Here is a 24329-nt window from a genome sequence, read left to right as displayed (position 1 = left end):
AACAAGTGGTGACAGATGCTATAGAACAACAGACCTCGGAGGCTAAGCTGGTCCGGCTGATCATGATCAGGAACTGGGGGGCTCAAATCCTCCAGGATTACACCCGCAAAAACAACCAGTGCAATCACAACCTCAATCTGTGAGCGGAGAGGTCATACCATCTGTGACCTGCTCGCTCTGGAGCTCCAGCCCTGTCTGTTCCTCAGCTCCAGATCCTTACATGTCTAAAGATGAAATCAGTATATCTACACTACTGTAATGTTGAGTAATGCGGTGGCTTTACAATTACAGCAGATAAGGTTTTTCAAAAAATTCAACTTGAATTATTCCTAAATTTATAACATAAATATACAAAAGGTAACATTTTAATCAAAGCCAGAAAACATGAAATATCAGCCATCCACATGCTTTTATAAAGTGGTCTCTTGGCATCGTCTTCCAATTTCTAACTTGTAAGTTCATTGGGAGCAACAAAAAAACGAAATTACGCGTTTCAATTTATTCTAATTAGCTGATTTTCAAGTGCAGTAATATTCTTTCTTTCTTTATCACCCCCCTTCACCTGGTCTCAAATCACAAGTAATATGTAGAATAAGAGTTTAACTTTTTTAACATTAACAGTTCAAGTTCAGTCCAACTAGTGCAGATTGGAAAGAGCAAAAAGTGCATCCAACTCGTATTCAACACCAGAAAAATGTCAATGACCTTTCTCCTTTCATGTGGTTTTTCATATTTACAGAAATTCTAGCCTAACATGAACGCAGCAACTCTCTCTCTGAATGGTTTTCCATCTTCTCTTCACCTCCCCGCAGCGCCCCCTCCATAAAGTAATGGCCTCTTACTGTCCAATAAATCTATGAAACTCTGGGTGAAATACGGCGGCCCGGTTCGATGTTTCCTCCCGGCAGTGAAGCCCATAGAGTGAGCTCAGCGTCCGTGTATCCAACCCATATTCCCTTCACTGTAAATGGGTTACTGTTACATGGTTGCCTGTGACAGTGGGTTGCGGGGGTGAGGGGTGAGGGGGGGGGGGGGGAGAGGGGGCACCTGCAGGGATGACAGAGGAAAGAGAATATGCAATGGGAAAGAGATTTTGGCGGTTTCAGCAAAGCCAGATGGAAGGTATTATAGACTTTAAAGAGAGCAGGCGGAAGTCTTAATAAAGACCAGGTCGGCCTCTGATACATAAGACTCTTCATTTAAGTTTAGGCTTAGACTTTTGGTAAAGAGACCTGAAAGAAGTAAAAGGATAACGATTGGTATAGTCCATATTTTGTTTTTTTTACAAGAAAACTCTTCAAAACAAGACCAAAACAACAACGTGTAAGTCAGTCTCTCAAAACGTCCTGACTTTGTGTCCGTGACTCAGCTGAAAACATTTAAAAGGCTCCGTTTTTTCCTGAAACAGCTGGTAATTGTGCAAAGAAGTACATTTGCATATAGAACATTTACTAATGCAAGAGGGTGTATGAGGGATTGACTTTTTGCTCAAAGTAAAAGGTACAGTAATATCGAGGTTGTAGCTGTGTGTCACCGTCAACTGTCCTTTAACCTCCATAGTTTTGTGTCAGAAAGTAAAAACACGTAATTTATTAGTTTTGTCCATTTAGCGACAGAGCTACGCTAACATCTTATGTGCTTGCTGATCAAGAGTTAGCAAGAGACATATTTCTCTCCTTCAATAAAATTCCCACTAAGTCCACTTCTAAAATAGTGCCTGCAATACTGTATGTCATTATGGTCATGCCAATAAAGCTATTTGAATTGCTAGCATGTTCGCAGTTAGCATACCATAGTCCTTTACCAACTAGCCAAGAGAGTAGCTGCTAAGTACACACCACACTTCGAGCCAAATATAAATCACTTTATGGAATGGCTATCATATCAGGAGTTAAACTGTTAAAAATAACTTGAATATTGTGAATTAATAGCACTAGCATTTTCCTGACTGGCTAATGTGTTAGCTGTTAGCTCACCAGCTGCAGTGGTACACATAGCTACTATCATCATTGTTGGTTTTTGTCTTTCCATGGATTTGTTGACAGAAGAAAATATAAGATATCACCAGTTAGCTTTTTAAATCATAACATGATATTAAGGCTTCTACAGAGTTATAATTGTTGGACTGGATCTTGTGAACATGAAAAATGCATTTATGCACTTCTGGTAGGAAAAAAAGATCTAGAAACAAAGGCTTTCTTAAAATGTAGTAGTGCCACGCAGAGCCCCTTTGTACTGCAGCTGCTGAGTGAATAAAACATGTCTGCTTCAGGAAAGTACACAATGGTTCAATTAATGTATCAGCCTCAAAGTTGTTGATTATGGCACATTTTTCACATTCAAATGCGTTTTAAATAAAACCATAGGGAGGAAACTATTCACAAACAAAAATAGAAAACATGCCATCCTAATTATTTCCACAGAAAGTTTTCAACACAATCTGGAGCACATTACGAAGGCACGTCATGAACTGAGACAAAGTCATAAAATGTTATTAAAAATGATTATTGGACACATACAGAAGCTCTTCAGTCTGATCTGAGCCCTCAGAAGTTTTGACCCAGTTTCTATAGATTAATAAACTGGGTTGTCTGACAACGTTAAACATCCTGTCACAACACAGAGGTCAACATCGCCAACACGCACAGAGACAGTTGGCAAAATGAGAGAATCTACGTCACCACAAGAGCGAGACTGAGCTTTTCTTACGGAGAGTGCCCAAAAGAACTGGCGTCTTTCCTTAACCTAGAGATCTTTCTGAGATTTACATACATTTTAAATTATAGTTCATGGCAAAAATCGATTTATTAGCCGATACCAATAACGGATAAAACATCATTCTCATGGTTTACAGTATGGGGCTATGGTTAGGGTTAGGGTAAGATAACCGATAACTTTACTATATTTTAAAAATGAAGTATATAACATGTAGTAAATGTACATGCTTCTTGTCCTTCTCAGTGTCAATTGTAGATGGCAAACCAACATTTAACGATAAACAAATACAACTTGTGACTGCATAGATTTGATGAGTCTCTTTCCCCTTTTTGGTAGGCTATACTTAAAACTGGAGTCATTACACCTAGATGTTGGAAGTTTCCAAACAACCAAGTATCCATTGGACCTTAACATCCATAAAAAGCCCAGTCTGTTCTAAACAGTCTTCATATTTACAGCTGCTTCTTCTTTTCTCTTCATTTACACTTTGGTTTCATTCTGAGTTGTAATAAACAAAACACTTTTTCACAGTTTGTCCCTCCTTCATTTTTAATGTTCCTCCTCCGCCTCCTATAGCCTCTGGTTGTACCAGGCACAACAATACACCGCTCACTGGCTCTGAATGAGCCACAACACTCAACGAGGAACATAAACCAAAGAAAATAACAGGTTTTCCTTATTCTAATTTTCATTTCAGCACCTTACGCAGTGCAGAGCGATTTAAATACAATATCACATTTCAATGCCAACTTTTTAGTTCTCCAGTTTCCAGCCGACATTACATTATACCATATATAGATAAATACAAAAATTGAATACATCAAGAAAGAAAGTATGAGGGCCAATTTGCGATCCACATTTTTCACATTGTGTCTAGATGTATCTTATGACTGTGTCTCACAAATGAGTCACTACATGCACCTCAATACAAATGGTACTTTACCCCAGGTACCTAGCATTCATATCAGCAGGCGGAAGAAGTACTCAGGTCTTTTACTGGTACCCCATAATTGTGCTCAAGTACAGTACTTGAGTAAATGTACTTAGTTATTGTTCACTGCCGCATTTAATTCATGGGCTTAAATATGTTTCATTTCCATCCTTGTTTCCATTCTATATAGATTTCTGTCTACCAATGGTTTCCCTCCGTAATTTCAATATGTGTAGCAGGTTTCTGTTTGACACACACTTGTGAGAAAATGCAGATGAGCCAGCCACTATTGTCTTTTGTAACGAGGTGTGTCTAAAACATTGGTTAAATTCCTCCTGTATAACGGTCACTTCTGCTGCATAAAGCAAGCTGAGATAATCAGAAGTAAACACAAAGCAACTTTCAGTTTCTTTTTTTAGCTGTGTTTTCACATCAGTCGCTTTCTGTTGCGCAGTGATTCAGCTTCCCAGTGTTGGAGATAATCCGTCTTAAATCTTTCCCGGGCAAATATCTTCACATCTTTTTATTTAGAATCCCGTTATAATCCACGGCAGCCGTTCACTTCACGCTCACTCTGACAACGCTATTGTTGGGCAACAAACATTGGTTTTCTCCATTAGAAAACAATGGATTACTTTTTGAATATTCACTAGTATATTTGAGGAAAGCGGCAAACTTTGGATTCCTGATGGCTAAACTGTCCTCAGTACAGAAAAGTTAACAATAGAAGGAAAGAGGTTAAAAGACAGAGCACTGGACAACAGAGAAGCCAACTGAATACAGTCAAGAAGTAAAAACTGGAACGGGATCATTTTTAAGTCAATAAACTCATTTTATTCAATATTGATAGTCAGGTGGTTGGTGTATTTAGTATGTGGCCGTGTAATAAGCAGTTGCACATTATCCCTTACTAGTACAAGTTAACAAATAAAGTGCTTGTTGCCTGATGTTTCTACAAGTTGTATTCTCTAGTTCTACGTGTTGTTAATGTCAAAGCTCATGGTGTGATGATTTGCTGCATTTCTCTGTTGTTGGATTATATAAAAGTATATTTTATAGGGTTTGGACTGTTTGAAAGAATATCCCAGGCTGTTGGAAGTTAGAGCAGGCACTATTTGTAAAGACAAAAACATCAGAAAAATAAAGAAGATAATTGCAAAACGAATGGATAATACAAATAATTGTTAGATGCAGCTCTATTAAATGTGTGACGAGGCAAGTATAGGCTACAAGTGAACTTTGGCAATAATGTTTTATTCTACCCACATTGTCATTTATTTGACATATTTGACAAAAAAGAAGGCGCTTTCTCCTCATTACAACATGTTGTTCTTCTGACAGAGACTTGGCTGAAGGCGTCAGTCAGACATGTCATCCAAGACTCTTACACACTCTTTGACTCATGCAGAAATGTGCAGGAGGAGTGTGGGGCTGCAGCAACAACAACAAACACCACAATAAACTCTTTTGTCACCACTCTTCCCTCACTGTTCTCTTTGACACAATCCATTTGTAGAATTTCTGGAATTTAAATCTCTTATTAGGACAGCAGAAACAAAAGAGGCGTTTATCTTTTTTGTGCTTATTATTCACGGTTTAATATCGGTCAATTGGTTCCTCACACAGAAGCAGTGAGTGTTTATCAAACTACTGGCCTTTTTTTTTTAGAAACTTTTTTTGGTATTTGGAGTCAGATGGAATTGTCGATACCACTCTTGTTTGTGCGTTAAGACAAGACTTTAAAAGGCAAAAACTATTAAGAGATTTTGGGATATTTAGCTTTAATAACATGTATTTTTTCACATTGGTCGTAAGAAAACATCAAAAATGCACTTTCAGATGTTCGACTAACTTTGTCTATTTGCATCTGTATATTTTCTCAAATCCAACAAAAGTTTGCAAAAGATGTGCGTCATTTGCAGATTAACACAGTTAAATGTGGGGTAGGTAAGTTTCAGAAACCGGCTCGAGATACACTTGTTATATTCCATGGAATGCTCTTAACATCCCGATAGCAATGAATATCTTAAGTGCTTTGACAAAAAATCCATTAAAAAATGTCATTTGTGGAAGCCGTAGTACTGTAAAAAGTACAACCAATCCATTTAGCCGGGCCGGCTAAACGGATTGGATTGCCACCCAGTCTGTCAGCCTTCCATCTCGTGCACGCACAAATGTATCTCGTGCCCTCATTGGGCGTGCATTGCGCGTTCATGTGTGTTGGAGGAGGTGCTCTGTAAGGAAGTCTGAAGGAAGGGGCGGATTCTTTTCGGCTGTGTACTTTCAAATTTTAGTGCACTCGAGCCGGTTTCTGAAACTTACCTACCCCACCTTTAACAGTTTTATGGTATTATCTATTGGTCTTGTATACATTTGAAGTTGTAGTCGGGAGGATGTTAGCTTATGTTAGCTTAGCACAGTGGTTCTCAAAGTGGGGTGCGTGAGAGATCAGGAGGAAAAATGGTTATTTAAAAAAAATTAAAAAATCTTAATTTAAAAAATGATTGATTCGAAAATAATATGATACAGTACAGTACTATTACGTCTGGGTCTCTGTGTTTCATCAAAGCTCGGCTCTGTGTGTGTGTGGAACAAGACATTATGTGTGCGTGCACAAGCGAGAGAGAGAGCGCACCGGTACCGGAGATCGTTGTTGTTAGCTTCTGGTGCTAGCGAGCTACGCTAACGGATATAAGGAGTTTTTTCAACAACAAGGTGGAAGAGAGTCCTCTCCTGTCAGACTGAGAGGCTCAGTGAGCTAAAGGACTCTCAGTGTTTAGATAGTTAACTTTAATCTAAATTATCTCAGTGGGTCTCAAATGTTTTGGTCACCATTAATGTAAACAATTATTTCCGAGACACACGTTTATATGATCATTATAGTTATAAAAAAATAAGAGAATAAATGAAAAACAGGTATGAAATACTATAAGACAGTAAAACAAGAATAACGTTTAAAAAGGGTGATTTGTAAAATATCCATAAAGAAAAAGTAAATCTGTTTACAGTTCTTTTTCATATACAGTGGGGCAAACAAGTATTTAGTCAGCCACCAATTGTGCAAGTTCTCCCACTTAAAAAGATGAGGCCTGTAATTTTCATCTTAGGTACACTTCAACTATGAGAGACAGAATGGGGGGAAAGAATCCAGGAAATCACATTGTAGGATTTTTAATGAATGAATTGGTCAATTCCTCTGTAAAATAAGTATTTGGTCACCTACAAACAAACAAGATTTCTGGCTCTCACAGACTTGTAACTTCTTCTTTAAGAGCCTCCTCTGTCCTCCACTTGTTAACTGTATTAATGGCACCTGTTTGAACTCGTTATCAGTATAAAAGACACCTGTCCACAACCTCAAACAGTCACACTCCAAACTCCACTATGGCCAAGACCAAAGAGCTGTCAAAGGACACCAGAAACAAAATTGTAGACCTGCACCAGGCTGGGAAGACTGAATCTGCAATAGGTAAGCAGCTTGGTGTGAAGAAATCAACTGTGGGAGCAATTATTAGAAAATGGAAGATATACAAGACCACTGATAATCTCCCTCGATCTGGGGCTCCACGCAAGATCTCACCCCGTGGGGTCAAAATGATCACAAGAACGGTGAGCAAAAATCCCAGAACCACACGGGGGGACCTAGTCAATGACCTGCAGAGAGCTGGGACCAAAGTAACAAAGGCTACCATCAGTAACACACTACGCCGCCAGGGACTAAAATCCTGCAGTGCCAGACGTGTCCCCCTGCTTAAGCCAGTACATGTCCAGGCCCGTCTGAAGTTTGCTAGAGAGCATTTAGATGATCCAGAAGAGGATTGGGAGAATGTCATATGGTCAGATGAAACCAAAATAGAACTTTTTGGTAAAAACTCAACTAGACGTGTTTGGAGGAGAAAGAATGCTGAATTGCATCCAAAGAACACCATACCTACTGTGAAACATGGGGGTGGAAACATCATGCTTTGGGGCTGTTTTTCTGCAAAGGGACCAGGACGACTGATCCGTGTAAAGGAAAGAATGAATGGGGCCATGTATCGTGAGATTTTGAGTGACAACCTCCTTCCATCAGCAAGGGCATTGAAGATGAAACGTGGCTGGGTCTTTCAGCATGACAATGATCCCAAACACACCACCCGGGCAACGAAGGAGTGGCTTCGTAAGAAGCATTTCAAGGTCCTGGAGTGGCCTAGCCAGTCTCCAGATCTCAACCCCATAGAAAATCTTTGGAGGGAGTTGAAAGTCTGTGTTGCCCAGCGACAGCCCCAAAACATCACTGCTCTAGAGGAGATCTACAAGGAGGAATGGGCCAAAATACCAGCAACAGTGTGTGAAAACCTTGTGAAGACTTACAGAAAACGTTTGACCTCTGTCATTGCCAACAAAGGGTATATAACAAAGTATTGAGATGAACTTTTTTTATTGACCAAATACTTATTTTCCACCATAATTTGCAAATAAATTCTTTAAAAATCAGACAATGTGATTTTCTTTCTCATTTTGTCTCTCATAGTTGAGGTATACCTAGGATGAAAATTACAGGCCTCTCTCATCTTTTTAAGTGGGAGAACTTGCACAATTGGTGGCTGACTAAATACTTGTTTGCCCCACTGTAGGTGTTGAGAGATGTATCCATAGATCTCTTCATTTTGCTCTCAAAGTGCACCAGATTGATGCTTTCAACTTCAATATTTAGAAATAAATCTTCCCGGGGGAGCATGCCACCGGACCCCCCTATGTGAGGTCCACTCACCACCTATAAAAATAGCACTTTACCCCTGCTTACACCTATATGCCGTGAACTGATTATCGTGCCTTCATTATAACAGTCGCGGGTACACTGTGTATTTGCGTGTAGAACATTCCACTGTAGCGCCCGGTACATGTCTGAGCACCCTCTATGAAACGTCAAGCTACCCCACAGCATGCCCAAAATAAATCTCTGGCGGCGCCACTGAGCCTGACTATTTGTGTTGGGGGGGCCCGACTTTTTTTTTCCTCCAAAGGGGGCCTGACAGAAAAAGTTTGAGAACCACTGGCTTAGCATAACAACTGGAAGCAGTAAGAAACAGCTAGTCTGGTTATGTTAAATCATTCACCGACTAAAGCTAAGTCAGTAACATGTTGAACAAACAAATGTAAAAGCGAAAACGTTCTGCAACAATTTCTTGGCAAAAAAGTTCTTGTAGGTGAGATTGAAAAACATAAAAGTTTGAGCAAGATAAACGGCACAATGAGCTGAAAGACACTAAAATACAGGTGATTATCTGTGGAGTCACTAAAAGCGACATCTATCATGGTTTATTCAGTAATTAATACATATAGTAATTAGATCAGCTTGGAAGTATATATGTACTAACGTCTTATTGGAGCAGGAGAACGAAAGGTATTTGCCATGCCGTCATGATTAATATTTTTTCTATGAGAGATGTGACGAAGGCAGCTGGAATGGTCTCATCATGATGTATTCTAACATATATACAAACATCACCATTTCTATTTTTTAGTATAAATACATTTTTATCCAATGAATCAATTTGGTCGACAAATGTGAGAACATTTGCATTTTTTAAAGGATTAGCTTTAGATAGGTAATAAATGGCTTCTTTTTTTCTTTTTTTTATCCTACCGACAGCCAAATCGAGTGTTTGGCATGAAAATTACTAAAACGATGAATTCATTTTCTTTGATGAATCATTCTGACGCCCCTTCTCTTCCTCCCTCCACCTGAAATAAACCCCACCTACACACCCTTTTAATAACACCGCAGCTCTCACAGTCCCACTCTGACGGGACGCCTCAACAATGACAGCTTTCAGACACAATTTCCTCTCTGGAAACAAAAGGAGAAACTCGACACACCGTGAGGCTGCTTTACTTTTCTTCTGCACAATAAAACAGCAGCAGCAGTTTAACAGACGCCCTTTTCTCACCATGACACTTTGTTTTTTCGGAGACACCGGACATGAGTTTACTTTAGGCGATGTAAAGATGTGTAACACCTCGTGGAAAGTGACTAAAGCCAATCAAATAATATTTGTGAATACAAAAAAACATCCTACAAGGATGCACTGTAAAAATTAATAATAGCTCAATACATAGCTTAATCTGCACAGATATATTAACATAATGTTTTGGTTGAATTCATCAAAAGTGGACCATGTCCATCACAATATTCTAGTCCAGTCAGTTTCAAATCTAAAATGATTGTATAAGAAATGTGTTTTAATTAATAAATTAAACCGCTTATTGTTCAAGCACTGAGATGGATACTCTAGTATATTAAATACATTATGTACATTGGTGTGGGAAGAGAAGACAGTGTAAATTAAATATAAACATTTCTGGTCAAAATTATTATTTTAGTGTCTTTTATTGTGCATAATCTTGTTGAGTTATAGTATAACAAGTAACTTAAATTTGAAAGATAAAAATATCTTGATTATTTCATTAGTCTCCTGACGTTACTGGTTGCTTCCACCTTGTCTAAAATGTAAGAGGCTGTGCATAACTGGTCATGGCCAAAGAGGTAATGGAAAGTAATTAGTTTAATATTTTGATACAGATAAGGTTAGTGAATACTTTTTTTCCAGTGTGCGAAAAAGTACACGTCCCACCGTCCGGGACGTGTTATTTACAATATCGGACAAGTAGATCTGTCAATTGACTTGTCCGGCGGACAAGTGACGTTTATTGACAAATTGTTGATACATTCAGTTTACAAAAGGCAGAACTCATTCGCAAATTGTACGTGTCCGCCATTGTTTGTTTAGAAATGTTAGTTTCGGTTCTGCTTGTCGAATCCTAAGGAAATGCATCTCGCCGCTTTCTGTACAGTTACCCCCTAATCCCACCATGAGCGTCTGCGCTGCGTTGCGCTGCGGCGTTTTTAGCTATCGCGGCCACTCTAGTCAATGGGTGCTATTCCACCAGACCCGCTGCGCCGCGGCTCGAAGCGTCCCAGAAGCTCCTCGCCGCAAGGAATGAATCCTATTTTTGATGCGGCGCAGCGCGGCGCAGGCAGGAAGTGGAACGTTCATCCAACAACTGCGAGGCTGCACACACGACGCTCCGCTTCCGCAACGTTTTGAAACGCGCCTGGTGGGTTATGACGCAGGAGGAGGTCGCAGGAGGAGGTCGCAGCGCGGCACAGCCGCAGCGCAGACGCTTCCGGTGGGATCAGGGGGTTAGACGGGGGCGGGGCGGGGAGTGTAACACAGTGCCAGGGTTGGGAAGCAAAACTCGGTTCCGAGTAAGAACAAATAACAATTGTCCGGTACAGGGATTAATAAGAGTTGTGAGGACAGGAGGCGAGGCCGAGCCCCGCAGACTGCAGCTCTCTCTATGCTCCGTATCAGCTGATCGCTGCACGGTGCAGGGCGTCTCTCTCTCTCTTTCTACACACAGCGATCCACTGCCCGTTTAACAGCCTCATCTTTGTCAAACTTTCTTATGTTCTTTCTCTAACACATAATGAAGGTTATTAAGCGTTTTAGCTCATGTGTTGTTAATATTGACCGCCATTTCCTTTATGAAGTGAAGCAGCCTCCCTGTCTGTGTCCTCGCGCTGTCCTCACATCCCCGGACCCCCAGACTCGGAGGAGCACAGGGATGTCAGTATTGTTTATGAAGCAGGGTATAGAAAGTACATTATTGAAATGAAAATACTATTTATTTACTTTTACAAACAGTGAGCAGCTGGGCAGCTGTAGCATGTGTATTGCAGGACATGTGTAAGCGTGCAAGCGTCTTTGAGTTGTAGAAAAGCGCTAGGCCTATAGGCTATAAATATAATGTATTATTATTATTAGGTTATGTCCTATGTGTTGGACATGTGTGGTTGGACTGTGTCTCACAGGCAGGTTACCTGCAGTGTAACATCAGAGGAGACTGGGCCAATTGTACATTCTCAAACTGCACCAGAACTAACTAAACAATGCAGAGATTATTTTTATATAATTGTATTCAATAACTGCAAGAAATTAAACAGTATGAAGTGATTTGTAAATAGGAATACAGATTTGACTTAATGTTTTCATAAATATATTTTTCTCCCAGTTTGACTTATTTTTACCCTCTCAAAGAACCGGAATCGAGAACCGAAAATAACCGGAATCGAAAAGCAGAACCGGAACCGTTAAAATCCAAACGATATCCAACCCTATGTGTGATGCAGTAAAATCTTACCGCTCACTTACGTTAGCGGTGTCGTAAAAAACGTGGGAAAATGTAAAATACGATGACGAAGAAGAAGATTCCAGTGGCCCCAATTTTTGTCCATTCTGGACAAGTGAAAAATGTATTCGGACAAGTAAATTGCCAAACTCACTTGTCCATGGACAAGTACTCTCTAAAAACTTTTTCTCACACTGTTTTCCCTACGTGAAAATGTTAATTGTTAAGGAAAACATGTTTAATGTAACCCTCCCAACCCTGCTGGTGGGCACACAGACTATCCAGCACTTTCATGTTTCCACCAAAGAGAAAATTCTCATCCTAACTCCTCACATGGTTTCATTAAATAAGTGTTTGACACAAGTGTTCAACACATTTGATACGATAAGTAGGCTATATCTAACCAATAATACTGTACTAATAGTGCTTTCACATCATTGTAAAGGAGTATTTGTACATTGTGGGTTCGCTACTTTCTGGCCCAAGAATTACTTTCACCACTGACACAATTTCAGAGAATAGAATAGTTTTTAAGAGACAACCGTGATGGTTTCTTCCATTTACTGCTGCAGTGACAACAACTTGTCTTCTAGTGGGGTGAGGACGATGGAGGACACACAGTAAGAACAAAAGGGGGGAGTCACCAAAACAAAGCGAGGTTCAGCCTGGTAAGTTAACCCCACCCACCACCATAATTAATTCAGTGTTGTACCACTCGGTGGTGGCAAAACCAGTTTGGGCCTCCCAGACGTCAACTGAAAGGAGCAAGCTGTGCACGTTTCCATGACTACGCTGCAGCAGGGAGAGGTGGGGGGCGTGTGGGAAAATGGAGTCACTCAAATCTCATACTTGTTTAGTGCCAAACTCAGGCGCTCACTCCCACAACGTGAGGCATGTAAACAGAAACCTCACTTCCACTAATACTCAATCTCATCAGCGTTTTCACCTAAACACGGATCCCTATTAACGAATACATTCCTTTTTGACTGGCACATTGCTTAGCTTCGGTAAAATAACTTGTTTTGTCAGACCGACAGTCAAAAAACAGAAAGATATTCCATTTACAATCAACAAAACCCACAGATATTCACAGTTAAGGGGCTCGAACCTGTAATTGTGGTGAGATTTCCTTTGAAAAAACCACAACAATTCTCCTGTCTAAACCTCTGCCAAGGCCATCTCCATGTAATAGGTTTTTCTTTGGCTCATACTGCACCCTTTCAACAATGCTCATGAAATGTGTGTCATTGCATAATCTGGCTGACAGACAGACATATTGTCTCTCAGATTTTCTCAAATGTTCCCATCAAAGTCCAGTAAAAACTGGCTTACCAACAAAGAATGACAATATTCAAGTGAAAATACAAACACTATACCTAAAAAGTAGGTACATTCATTGGTTGGTCTATTGCTGGGCTTTGACAGAAGAAAGTACATTTTCGTTGTCAGGAAAAGATCTAAGTTAAGAAAATTGCCCCGACAGCTACAGCCTTTCATCTCAAGTCCACCATGCATGTTGTTCTTTGTGCAGGAGAAATGTGAGCAGCTCGAAAGGCTCAAGCCTTATTAAACCCATAATTACCCCTCAGGGCTATTCCATTACATATTACTTTACTTGATTCTTACATACTTATTACAGTAAACAGGGTAAACAAGTTATAGACTCACTAAGGGTGAGTCTCCGGCAAACAGACAGACTTCACTCTTTTTTGTGAGAAGCAAACTGAATTAGGTTTTTCTACACTTGAAACACACAGACTGGGTGTTGTGTTAAATATCTCAGAATGCAGATTAACTGGTTCCTGTGGGCGAAAACATTCTTGTCTGATAGAACTCCGGCAGAAGCACTTCAACAAGACTTCGGTTCCCCGGTTATGGAAAGGTAATTAAGGTCACGCCGCAGTGAAGCCCGACCTGCAGCTGGACTAATTTACTCCCTCGCAAGTTGAGGACAAGATTCACCGATGTGCAAGAGGGGAAGGGAGAAAACTGAAATATTGACTGATGCCACCATGCACAACACTGACCCACATCCATATCTGTAATGCAGACAATCACCCTGCAGAAGAAGAGCTGGATGTTTTGTAAATTGATTAAATAGTGTGCCTACGTGGGTCAGTCAGGTTGGCCTCGGGGTTTGGCTCAGGCCTAAAACAAATTGTTGATCAGTTGATGCCAACCATTAACTAGCTTATCTAATGGGAGCATTTTAGTCTAGTCTTCCTGGGATACAAACAATACCACTTTGTAAATTATAAGCAAACAGTATTGAGACAAAAACCAGACTTCCCAGAACCTCCATTAAGTCCTTTTCAAAAAACAGATATCATTTTTTCTTAATTCTTTAAACTGTAAAGTAGGCTATAACTATTCAAAAAACCAACAAATGGTGTTCTATTGCATATATGGACATTAGATCAGAAAATGGTAGTATAAAAATGATTAATTTTGGCGTTTAAATTGGTGGCTGTTTGGAAAAACTTGCTGATGGTCTTACATTATCATTATAGTTATTATTATTCATTTTCGACTGTTGATTAGACAAAATACCAAACCAAGTAAACAACTTGAAGATTTATGACTGTTTTTTGACTGTATAGATGTCAAAATAATCCACATAATCATTCGTTTTAGCTTTTCAGTTAATTGCCTAAAACCCTGTGTCCCATGATGGTTTCAATCAGTAGTTACCACAACAGGAACCAGATTGATTAACTTCAGTTTCTGTTACACCAGACTACATGCAAATACAAAAAGTGTGTATCTAATGCTTGTCCTGAAGGGCTTTAAAAAAGTTAGTAAAGTTCTGACACATTTTTTTTCACGTGATCTTATAACTTGTTTTGCGTGCTTTCCTCCTTGATACTTGGACTCTAAAAAGTACTGTTATTATTCATATTTGAGTCCAGTTTAAACTTGAAAGTTGTACTTCAGTTCAGTGTCTCTCTGGCCAAACAAGTGGTCTAATACTGAAGCTCCTCATCGTGTCAGATATGTTACATAAATCATGCACACATGCGCCACATCACCAGTCCTGTTTACTCAATTAAAGTCATCAACATGTCTGAAATGCGGCCGTTTGTCACGAAGAACCGATGAATCGACAACCTGATGATCGATCTGAACACAGCAGCCTCACATGCCTCGTGTTCGCGGAAAAAACATGAATAAAGAAAAGAAAGCTTCCGTATAGAGAGCAAGAGTCGTATATTTACTTACTTGGTTGTTTTGTCAAACTGCGGAAAGAATTGTTTTCTGCGGAGAGTCGGCGGCTGCTCTGCGGCTCCTGAGTGCGCTGTGAGGGGACTGCTGCTCCGACTGAGTGACCTCCTCCGGCTGGACAACAAAGCAGTAGCAGAGAGTGAGACTGAAGGCGGACAGGCAGCAGCAGGACAGGCAGCAGCAGGAGAGGCTCCTCGGGTCCCCCCGTGTGGCAGATATGGGAATTAACGAGTCAAATAATGCCCCGCTTTAACCCCTAAATCCCCGCAGAGCACGCATCACCACAGAGGATTACAAAACAGGCTGTTCTGAGACAACACAAGTGTTTATTAAGCAGTTTACAAAAAACACAGGATAAAGTGGAGATAATCCATGGACATATGTTTTGTGTTATTATCATTTTTTGACTACATAATTTAATCGTCTGATCTGCATTTTTACCAGATAAATGTTTCAACGTTTTTGACGTTTGGTCTTAAAGTAGTTACATTTAAATAATAGCCTATACTACGTTAAAAAAATCCAATAAATATACATAGGCCTATATCACAATAAAAAGGTTTCTGACCATAACGCTTAACCTTAAAGGAATGCTCCACTCATTAGATAATTAATCAAAACTTCAGTATTTAGTTAAACATTATGTTTAAACCATACCCTGAAGAAATCAGCGATATTCCCCGGTAAATAATGATTTTATAGCTCTTTTTTATCAAAACCTGTATATTCCGTCAGGCCGCTGCCATTTTGCCCATTTTCAGTAGTCACGTGATGGTCGTGACGTCATCCATGCGTTCACTTTGTAAACACGCTCATTTCTAAGCCAAATGATCATCGACTGATCTGAATTTTAATCAGATAGAAACAAGTCAGGTTGGTGAACAATATTTTGTATTTATGTATTGGTCGATTGGTCCTAGTCAGAGTACTTCAAGGTGGGGTAGGTAATTTCGGAGAAACCAGCTCGAGATCGCTAGAATTTGAAAATACACAACCGGAGAAAATCTGCCACTTCCTTACAGAGCCCCTCCTCCAACACACACGAACGCGCACATGACCAATGAGGGCACGAGATAAGTTTGTGCACAGATGGAAGGCTGACAGGCAGGTAGGCCATCCAGTTACTTTAGCCGGGCCGGCTCAAATGATTGGTCGTGCTTTTTACAGAGCTACGGCTTCCACAGATGAACATTTTTTTATGGATTTGTTGTCAAAGCACTTAAGATATTCATTGCTATCGGGATGTTAAGAGCATTCCATGGAATATAACAAAAAGTGTATCTCGAGCCGGTTTCTCAAACTTACCTACCCCACCTTTAAATATACTAATTTAAAGAAAGACTGAAATCAGTCAATAAATATCTAATAAGATATACATTATTAGATATGTATTCGCTGATGTGGCCGGCCCTAAACATCTTCTGTAGAAACATTTACTGTTAATAATTTAATGTATTACTAATACTGTTAAGGTTTGAACTGTTGGTTTGACAAAAAACAAACAGTTAATTAATTGACAAAATAATCAGCAGATAAATTCCCCTCCACCAACTTCAACAAGAAAATCCTGCTTTATATTAATGTAAGTATTATTTAATGATAACATTTAATTAAGTATTTTTTTAATCAGGCATTACATTTATAGTTACATTTCCTAACATTTAAGTAATGTTTCAAAGCCCACACTGCCAGAAATAAAAGTTAGGTGGAGAAATAGTATTATACTAGTTTTTTGGTCATTCAAATGTAAGTTTCTTAAAAGACAAAAATATCTAAAAAATGTACGTTCTTAAAAGTAGAACCCTTTCTATTTGCATAAAAAAATACTTTTTTTCTAGATGTAATATGTCTGTTGTGTTGCAGCAGCTCAGCACCAGTGTGGAGGAGGAGGAGGGTGGTGGTGGTGGTGAAGTCAGGGTCAGTCTGACGAGCACAATGCTCCTCCACACACCAGCACACAGTCAGTCGGGCACAGTGTGTGAGGGAACGCGGGACTATAAATGGCGTTATTCTGCGTGAGCTAACCATCTTTGTGAGTAATGTGTGACGCTGCTGCACACTTTGGACAAAGCAAAAGACAGAAGACAGTTTCTCTCGCTGGACTTCAGATGGTTTCATAACAGATGAGTGACGCTGTGGATTGGATGACATCGTGACCTCACACTTGGGATTCATTCTCTCAGTAAGGGTTACATTGCATCACAGTGGCCTCATTCATTTCTTCTACTGAACCACAAATGAGACATCACATGTCACTGCCAGAGTGAAGTTCCCATATACTTGAGTGTTACTAAAAGGGGAACTCCACTGATTCCACACAAGACTGTTTCAAGGAGTAGAGTACTACGACAGATGGTTGTATAATAAATCAGTGTAAGGATTGTGAGTGTGCCAACCAGTCCGGTTGCAGTTCCAGACCCTGCCTGTCCCAAATGTAAAAAATGTGTATGAAATTGTCAAATTAATTCTTGAGTACGGGGCAAAAGTTGTGTTTAGAGGTCACTGACCCTTGTTTCCCAAAATCTAATCATTGTTCCACATTTTTAAAGAAAGTCCTTGTTTAATGCATTCCTAAGATATTGCAACCACAACACTGGATCACATTGCCAGTGGCGTTTTTATATGTACAAAAGTGGTGGGGCACAAAAAACGTAGATGTCTATATATAAGCTTCTGCAGTGAGGTTCATGGCTGGTGAGGCACTGGCACTGACTCTTCAGGTTTACAAATATTATATTTTGACCTAAATCAAAATATAATATTTTCAAAAGCTTTTTTTTATCTGATGCTTCAATTAATTTTAAACAGACAGTTCAACAAAAGGATACCCAAAAGATGTAATTTTATCATTTAAATATTGAATTGTTCTCTCTTAGTAAGATCCCATTTTCAATACAATTGCAGTCTTACCTTGACATGAAGATGAAGTCCATTTGCCTATCCTTCTGGACAAAAATCTCTACTTTTTTGTAAAAGTCCTCCTTATCTTCTTGTAGTTTCAAAAGTCTATCATAAATCTAATCTAATCAATAGATTTATGATTCGAAAATTATAAAAGTAGGGTAGACATGTGGATATTATCCGGCTGAACAAAACGTGCATTTATCTAACAGGTTTGTTTCCCACAGATCTTATTTTGAGCTATTTTCTAAAATCCTATGGAGAAATATCATTGCTTTTTTGTCGAGGGAAGCCATGCGCAGTTTACTTCCGGGTTTTAGGACGCGTCACTGCAGCTCTCTCGTCTCCTTTTCACACACCACACTTTTCGCGGCACACGTACTTACAGCCAATCAGCTGTGAATTATGTGAGATGACGTATGGTGGGGATGGCAGCTCTATGCCCCTATGGTCATTATTTGTTTGCCACACACATTAAATAGGACAATACTCTGAGCATGCGCAGTGTAGTTTTTACAGTCACCATTGACTTAAACAGGGAGGGGCAGGATCGGGTTTGAATGGCTCTAAACAGCTCAATAGGCACACACTGTAGACACTAATTAGAAGAACACTGACTAAAACAGAAATGTACAGACGTATCAGATGATTAAACATGATCTTAAAATGTTATATATATTTTTTGCATTTTTTTTAAAATCATTTTTTTTAATACTTTCTGCTGACACTAGGTGGGGCTGTGCCCCAATGTCAAATAAGTCTATTACATTCTATTTAGCATGTCACAATATTTAGTGTTTCACAATACAAAAATGCCAGGATTTGCTACTGCATCTGGCAATGAGCTGCAACGCAGATCAGATGGTGTCAAAGTTCAGTGTTTAAGTCCCATTCAAAACCCATTTGGAGTTAAGGTTCCTCTTCAAAAATAAAGTGCCTTTTGTCATCTTACAAGACCACTATTGGGAACAACTGGCTTACAAACAGTGAAAGCTCTCCGAAAGGGTCGCCCCATTATACCTTTTGGGTTCTCTTTCCTGTTTGTGCATGTAATTAGACTGCAAATGTTAAGCTACCCGTGTTCGCTCCAGAGGGAGTTTCTCTCCCACAAGCTATGAACAAAACCATAATGCTTGGATTAAAATGTTTAAAAGATTTTATTAAAAAAAGTACTATAGTTTATCCACAGAATGTAATCAATATTAAATAAAGTGCAAGTGAAACGTCCACTGATGATGTAAAAGTTCTTTTTACATCAAGGATTGCTGAGCAGAGCGGCCGCCATGGTCTTGACGATGGACGAGTTCAGCTGAGGGATGAGGCTGATCTTCATCAGCTTGCTGCTCGAGTACTTGTTCTTCACAGCCTGCAGAGGAAAAAGGGTTTTATTTTTGCTACAACTCAAAACTTTAATGCTTATACTTGGTCGTTCAACTCACCTGGAACTTTGTCTTCCCCTCGTTGACCATCACTATGTTTTTGGCGATGTGCTGCATGATGGGCTTCAGGTGGGCGGCGTCATAAGTGGAGTAGTGCTGCTGCTGAGGAGACTGAGACAAGACAGACAAATTAACTCCAGGAAAATGAAACATTTTAAGTGTAGATGCCCCTCCAATGCCATCACTCACCCAGGGCAGGGCTACCAGCAGCAGCTGGGAGAGCGCCAGAGAAGCAGCAGCGATCTCAGAGGGCCGATAGTGCACCATGTTGTAGTCAAGGAGCGTCAACTCCATCAGGTACTTGGCCAGCGTGTGTCTCTCTACATCAGACTGAGGCACAACCATCCAAACCAGTGAAATCTCATTCATTTTTTTACAAAATCTCAAAGATTTATAGTATTCGTTCCTGTAGGGCAAATCTAGAATGAATTAGTTCTTTAAATTACCTAATCAATTCAAATTAAAAAGGAAAAAAAAGCTATCACTGGTAGCTCTTTATGCAAGGTCAAACTGAAAACACTCAGTGAAATGATTTGCAGATACTGTAGCTCTACACAGCATTGTCCAATATAGTCCTTAAACATTGCCCAGACAATATTGCAGTGGTAAATGTTTACAAGAACCTACATTTCCAACTTTGGAAGCCCGTCTCAGGAAGTGGAGAGGAAGAGGGCGTCCCAGCTCAAAGTTGAGGGCCCTCAGAATCAGCTGCTCCATCACCAGAATCTGAGCCTTTGTGAAGGCGTTGTCTGTGATGTAGGCGAAGTCTCCCACCTCTGGAGTGTACATCTCCTCGTATTTACAGGCCACCAGCATGGCCGTCACACCGACAAGCTGCAGCTTCCTGCGAGAGACCGGCTGGACCTGAAGCACAGCGGCAGACATTTACAAACAGCTCACAAAACACAAAGAAAAGACAGTTTAGACCGCTCCTACCTGGAGGAATCGATCCATGACGGCAACTGTGAGGTACAGAGTCTCCTGCAGCAGCTGGAACCTGGAGTGCACCTGGACCAGCCAGTCCACCAGGAGAGCCCGCATGCGCTCAGTGATCTCATAATGCTGCATGTAGTCGGGTCGTACAGCCTGCTCCACCTGTGGAAGCAAACAGATGTAACACTCAACCTTGCAGGGTGGGGGAAGAGAGCATTACTGGAGGGGTGAATACCTCCAGGACGTGCAGGTAGCTGTAGATATCTTTGACATATTCTGAGCAGAGCTGCGGCAGGTCCCCGTCCTCCTCGTCCACATCCTGCACCATGCGCAGCGCATCAGAGAACGCCTGGCACAGCTCCTCCTCCTCCACCTCCTTCATGGACACATCAGCAGACTCCTCTGAGACTGTGGGGAGGGGGTCTGCAGGGGCCGGGGCCATGGGCAGCACCACAGCTATAGCTCTAGGGGCAATGGAGTCTTTCACTGAGGGTTTGAATGAAGCTTTGGCAGGGCCCGTCTTCTAAGGAAACAAGTTTGGAAAGATGCATGTTTAAACATGGTTTTAGCTTTATGAATAGTGTCCACATATTCATAGCCAAGTAGCTCATGTGCTAGGGGGTTTCTAGTTATTTTTGGCTGACAGGGCTGATACACAACACTTCAAATAGCTACAAAGGAGGCATGAAACATGGAGCAGTAGCTGAACCAAACAATTCTTCCATGATGATGATATAACTTACCTTGGTGTTGACTGCTGCTGCTTTAAAGTTGGTGATCTCTCCGAGAGCAACTCTCCTCAGACCCACGACGGCTTTACCCATCTTCATGGGTTTCTCTCCGGCTGGGAGCTGCTAAAAGAGAAAAGGAAACAAGTCACAAACTACGGAGAAGCTTAAGAAAATAAAAACCCTGTTAAATAAGCTAATGCGAACATAAAGTCAAGCAAAGAAGCGGTAATGCTAGCTGGCGAAGCTACGAGCTTTGCAAACAATTGACGTGACATGCAGTAAAACAGTGAACTACAGTTTACTCACCACAGCAAGAACTTCAACAGAAGACATGTTAACTGTGGCTGCAACGAGGGGAAACAGATTCAAATAAAATACGGGGATATAGTTTAGCACCAACAAGCACGATTTAGCGACAGGATCCTTGGACACCGAGTTCAGCAGGTAAACAAGACAGAGACGAGCGGCTTTCAAATAGTGCTCCGTCAAATCTGATTGGATACTGCTTCAGTAGGACGCTCCTGATTGGCTGACAGCATGAGGTCAAAGGTAGAAGCCAGGTGATATTTAAATTCAGAAAATAACAAGAATATGTTTTGTTAAGTAATAAAGTATATGCATAATGTACCTAGCGTTGTTAATCTACAAGAGGATACAAGTTTCAGTCATTGTTTAAAGCAACTAGTTCGTCTAGATTCTAGAATGACTTTGATCGGCGTGTCATTTAAAACCAGTATGATCATGACCCTTATATATAATTATCTACTAAGTAGGCTACTGTACTTTGCTAAAATGTTGAGTGTATACACAACTTGAATATTTCAATTGAATGCTACTTTATAAATATGATGTTATAATTTAGAAGACAGACTTTATAAAAAATATAATTGGCGAAGTCACGCCCATCTACTTCTGGTCCATGGGACCTTATTTCGGAAAAATGATGCATTGAAGTCAATGGAGAGAGAAAACTTATCTTTCGATCCCGTTTGAATTGTGCCATGCATTATGATGTTTGTCAATCTTAAAAAATAATTTCCATGTAAAAAAAGTCACAGTTTGTCGTAAAACTGAAATATAAGACAATGAAAAATATGCAACTAGACAGACTACGGCCCAATCCCAAACCACTCCCTCGACCCTACCCCTCCGTGATGGAGTGAACTCCGTCTGTAGCCACACTCGCAGCTCAACGAGGCTCCCTCCTGTCAGATGGAGGGAGTAAATACAGCAGCAAGCTTTGGGACGGCCTCCCCTCTCTCCGGCAGAAACAGGAAATACGTAACTGTATGTAACAACGGTTTCAAATCAGTATCTCTTAGACAAAAAGTTTAAATGAATAACTCAAATAAAACTCCAAACATCTTTCATTGTGTTTCAAAGCTCTTTTAGTTTTAAACCTGATGTTTATAAGCTTCTTAGTTTTTGCAACGGTCTGTAAATATACACAACTTTATAATAAAATGCACACATTTACCTTTTTCTAGACTAAACACAGGTATGATCCTAAGTTAAAAACATATGAGGTCATCATGAGGTTGTTAACATCGCAGTTTATCAGTGGATGTTTGCTGGAACTAGGCTACTTGTAAACAGCGTGTTTCCTGACGGACACACACAGCGGGACTCCGGTCAGGTAGAGACCGGTCTCAAGTCAGCACCGCTGCAGACTCGCTGTTTGAGGGCTTGATAGCCCACTCCCCCTCCACACTCGTTGCTTTGGAACAGCCCTCAATATGGCGGACCCTCCGCGTGAACGCGCAAACGGAGGGGTAGGGTGTAGGGGTAGGGTGTAGGGTAGGGTGTAGGGGTAGGGTGTAGGGGGCGGTTTGGGAATGGGCCTACAAATCCCAGAGTCGCGTAGAGAACCGCAGTGACGCGTCGTAAAACCCGGAAGTAAACTTCTTCCGGTTCCTTCGTGAAAAAACCAAGCCCCCAGGAAGTGCGCCGGAGTCTGATGAGAATATTGGTGCTGGTCAAACGGTGGTAGCCTACTACACTTCCTTTAGGTTGCTGGGCCCGGAAACACTTTTTCCCATTGACTTACATTGGGAAAGAGTGGTCTGTAACTCGTTGGATACTTTTTTTTAAACTAAATAAACTACCCAGTATGAACGTTTGTATAGCCCTTATTAAAAACATTCGTTCCTCAAGTTGTAAAAATGTGCTAATAACGTTATTCTGAGAGTTATTTCCCTCTGCATTATGAACGTGCATCTAACCCACGGGACCGCGCTGCCCGGCACGTTCATGTTACGTGTTCAGTACTACATGAGTTTCTCTTTACCCATGGATGCACAATAACAACGGACCATATCGCCTTACTGCCAGCCCACGGAGCTGTAATAATGGATATATTGCACATGTTTGCTGTAATTCATCATTTGTAAAATATTATACTACATGGGCTGTATGATGTAAATCTTGTACCGTAAATGTTGTATTCAATAAAGTTAATATTACCGACGTAGATTAACGTTCCTGTAGCTTCTTATTGCATTTGCAATTGTTTTAGTTACTTGTGGGCTACTTAACATGAATAATCACAGTTACTATCCTTTTACTCCATCACATTTCAAAAAGAAATAGGCTATTGTTATTTTAACTCCACCACAGTAATCCATCATCAGCTTTACTTTTTAGATACAGTTTTAACTCACAATTGATCATAACAGGCTTCAACATATACATTTTTATATATTACCAAGTGGTTTCATGTACAACCCACACAAGTATCATGCTAAATGAAGCTCTGTTGCTTGGATATCACTAGATCGGAATGGAATAGGAATGAATGAGGCCCCGCCTCCCACGCTGTATCCAGTTCTTATTATACATCCAGGGAAAAAAACAATTCAAATTCTCCATAGGATTTTGGAAAATAGCTCGAAATAAGGTCTGTGGTTGACACACATTTGAGAGAGGGATCACGTTTTGTTCAGCCGGATAATCTCCACATGTCTACCCTATTTTCATGGGCGTCGCAGCCATTATATGAGAGTGGGACAAGTCCCCCCCACTTTTTCAAATGATTCGTTTAGACCCCCCCACCTTTACCATGTGGAAAGTCCGTGAATCGGTCTATCCGCTCGCCGCACTCTGTAGAGCGCTGTGTCAGTGCTTCACTATCAAATCCATTCCGCTTGCTTATTGAGAGAATGCCCAAATCAATGAGACTCCGTACCATGTTTTCACTGCTACTTTGTACCAAGGCAGATTCTCACATAGCACGCGCATGTTCAAGGAGTGTTGTCGTAGTTGGATCGCTCAGGGGCCTCA

General features: G+C 40.5%; 2 protein-coding genes across 3 annotated transcripts in view; both read right to left on the bottom strand.

Moving 5' to 3' along the window:
• The window catches only part of LOC117557850 (CD82 antigen-like), a 45984-nt gene extending 30724 nt beyond the window's left edge, over positions 1–15260 (bottom strand). Inside the window, exon 1 of the mRNA XM_034233827.1 lies at positions 15044–15260. The gene's annotated coding sequence lies outside the window, so the exon portion shown is untranslated. The remainder of the gene's footprint in view (positions 1–15043) is intronic.
• A 3825-nt stretch (positions 15261–19085) lies between these two features.
• On the bottom strand, positions 19086–21664 carry LOC117557839 (G2/mitotic-specific cyclin-B2-like). Of its 2 annotated transcripts, none has more exons than XM_034233814.1 (8): positions 21357–21664; positions 21063–21173; positions 20555–20842; positions 20323–20481; positions 20014–20250; positions 19576–19716; positions 19387–19497; positions 19086–19313 (listed from the first exon to the last, which is right to left on the bottom strand). In XM_034233814.1, exons 1-8 carry the CDS (start codon positions 21381–21383, stop codon positions 19203–19205), a joined length of 1185 nt encoding a protein of 394 aa, XP_034089705.1. In that variant the 5' UTR covers positions 21384–21664; the 3' UTR covers positions 19086–19202. The 2 variants fall into 2 exon arrangements, with proteins under 2 accessions (XP_034089705.1, XP_034089706.1); XM_034233815.1 differs by having other exon boundaries at positions 21063–21170; positions 21357–21588.
• Between the last annotated feature and the right edge of the window lie 2665 nt (positions 21665–24329).

This window comes from Gymnodraco acuticeps, unplaced genomic scaffold (genome assembly GCF_902827175.1).
Source record: "Gymnodraco acuticeps unplaced genomic scaffold, fGymAcu1.1, whole genome shotgun sequence".
In the NCBI taxonomy this organism is placed as follows: domain Eukaryota; kingdom Metazoa; phylum Chordata; class Actinopteri; order Perciformes; family Bathydraconidae; genus Gymnodraco; species Gymnodraco acuticeps.
The sequence above is the reverse complement of the archived record's forward strand: the minus strand, read 5'-3'. Positions and strand labels throughout refer to the sequence as shown.